We start from the raw sequence: 2,424 nt of genomic DNA, 5'->3' as shown, positions 1-2,424 counted from the left end.
CTCGTATTTCTTCCCGAACGCCACTATGCTGATCCGGACAAAACGCTGCGGCTGTTCCATGAGATGCACACTGGTCGATGGTGGTGGGCTGCCCAGGTGCGTCATCAGCTGATGCTGTTTTGTGAGCTGTTGTGCTTATATTCGTATGTGCAGGATGCAATTGAAGCTCGGACGAAGGGCGCCACAATTATGCCAGTCATCATCTCGTCTGACAAAATGCAACTTACCCTCTTCCGTAACAAGGCGGCATATCCTGTGTATCTCACCATTGGGAACTTGCCTAAAGATATTCGGAGCAGGCCATCGCAGGGAGGGCAGATTCTCCTGGCATACCTGCCAGTATTGAAGCTCGAGCACATCAAGAACAAAGCAGCTAGGCGCTGCACACAAGCAAATTTATTCTATCTCTGCATGCGCCGGCTTCTCGAGCTGCTTGAGGACCTTGGCCTGGGTGGCCTGCCGATGTCCTCTGGAGATGGCGTGATGCGGCGTGTCCATCCAATTTATGCGGCATATGTTGGTGATTACCCTGAACAGGTGCTCGTAACCTGTACAAAGACTGGCGAATGCCCTGTATGTCCTACGCCAAAGGCAGAGCTTGGCGAACTCGATTGCCACTTCCCCCTTCCGCTACCACGGCGTGAGCTGAATCCTGTCCTTGACGTTCTTGCCATGGGATCAGATCCCAATGTAACGCCCACCGAGTACAAGGCAGCGTGCCGCAATGCAGGAATCAAGCCTGTGTATGAAACATTTTGGCAGAACCTCCCATACTCCGATGTCTACACGTCCGTCACCCTGGACATCCTACATCAACTCCTACAGGGTGTCGTAAAGCATCTTGTCGCCTGGGCCAAGGAGGCATATTCAGAGGACGAGATCGATGCCCGGTGCCAACGGTTTCCACCAAACCACAACATGCGCCTGTTCTACAAAGGCATCACCAAGCTGTCACAGCTCACAGGTCGGGAGCACGCCGACATCTGCTGCATTTTGCTGGGCCTTGTAATTGATCTGCGCCTTCCAAATGGCATGTCCCACCTACGTCTTGTCCGCGCTGTCCAGGCAATCCTCGACTTTGTCTACCTTGCACAGTACCCGGTGCATAGCCACCAGTCCCTTGATGCCCTTGATGACGCCCTGCGGCGGTTTCATGAGAACAAACAGGTGTTTATAGATCTTGACATCCGAGGCAATTTTAATCTTCCGAAGGTCCACTCGATGCGGCACTATCACGAAGGTATTGAGATGCTCGGAACAACTCCAAACCTCAACACGGAATACACTGAACGCCTCCACATTGACCTCGCAAAGGACGCCTACCGCTCTACGAACAAGAAAGACTAGTACGAGCAGATGACAGTATGGCTCGAGCGTAAGGAGAAGGTTCTCCGGCATGATCGGTACATCAAATGGCTCAAGAACGGCCAGCCATCGCTCAAGCTAGCAAACGTCTTGCACAAGCACCAAGCCAGCCATGTTCTCATGACACGGGAGCCATCAGTCAAGGCCGTATCGCTGGATCGTCTCGAACAGGTGTATGGTGCCAAATACATCATGCGAGCAATTGCAAAGTACATCGTACGTCTCAATTACCCGGATGCTTCCAGTGCAGAAGTTGTTCGTCTCGCCACTACTCTTCGTTTACCGTTCCATAAACTGCCGGTTTACCACAAGGCTAAATTTTGGGAGAGCGACTTTCTCCTCTATCGGCAGGCATCAGATGAGTACGATGCCATTTACGCAACCCCAGGTGGACGACTGAATAAGCGCGGCCAGCAAGTTGCTGGCCGTTTTGACACGGCTATTGTAAATCTGGGTACAGGAAGTGCTATTGGCGTTAAGGGTATGTTGCTACACCTTGAAGTACTACACATATTGGCTAACAAGATCCCAACCGTAGGCTATCAGGTCTGCCGTGTTCGGGCAATATTCACCATTCCTATACGCTATCGAAGAATCCTACTTCCCTTTGTAGACCCTCCAGAATATCTCGCATATGTGGAGTGGTTCTCCAACTTCACGCAGCCAGATCCCCAGCATGGCATGTACAAGGTGACGCCTATGACCAATGCTGATGGAACGCAGACTGGTGCTGTTATTGCAGTGGAGAGCATCCGCCGAAGTGTGCATTTGTATCCATGCTTCAGAGCTGTTGCGCCGCGTGAGTGGTCGAGCAGCAACATACTTGATGTATGCAAGAAGTTTTGGGTTAGTCCCTTCACCGACAGACATATTTATGGAACAGTAATATAATGTCAAATGTTATAATTGGTCAATTTGAGGGGGGGGGGGGGCTCTATGTTTACACTACAACGCAGCATCAGGAGGAGCTATCGGTACAAGAGCAATCTGCAAAAAATTTTCTGATGGCATAGGTAGCAACCTAAGCCCAACTCGCCTCAAATACTCTACACGCGCTGC

The 2,424-nt window shown here is 51.2% G+C and overlaps 1 protein-coding gene across 1 annotated transcript; it reads left to right on the top strand.

The window, feature by feature from the left end:
- Window positions 1-63: 63 nt before the first annotated feature.
- PHACADRAFT_203103 (uncharacterized protein) lies at window positions 64-2,251 on the top strand (the record flags this gene model as incomplete). The annotated part of the gene is made up of 5 exons (XM_007403178.1): window positions 64-96; window positions 154-1,346; window positions 1,476-1,846; window positions 1,904-2,164; window positions 2,217-2,251. 5 exons carry the CDS (start codon window positions 64-66, stop codon window positions 2,249-2,251), a joined length of 1,893 nt encoding a protein of 630 aa, XP_007403240.1.
- Between the last annotated feature and the right edge of the window lie 173 nt (window positions 2,252-2,424).

The sequence above is a fragment of the Phanerochaete carnosa genome (assembly GCF_000300595.1).
Source record: "Phanerochaete carnosa HHB-10118-sp unplaced genomic scaffold PHACAscaffold_837, whole genome shotgun sequence".
Taxonomy (NCBI): domain Eukaryota; kingdom Fungi; phylum Basidiomycota; class Agaricomycetes; order Polyporales; family Phanerochaetaceae; genus Phanerochaete; species Phanerochaete carnosa.
The sequence above is the reverse complement of the archived record's forward strand: the minus strand, read 5'-3'. Positions and strand labels throughout refer to the sequence as shown.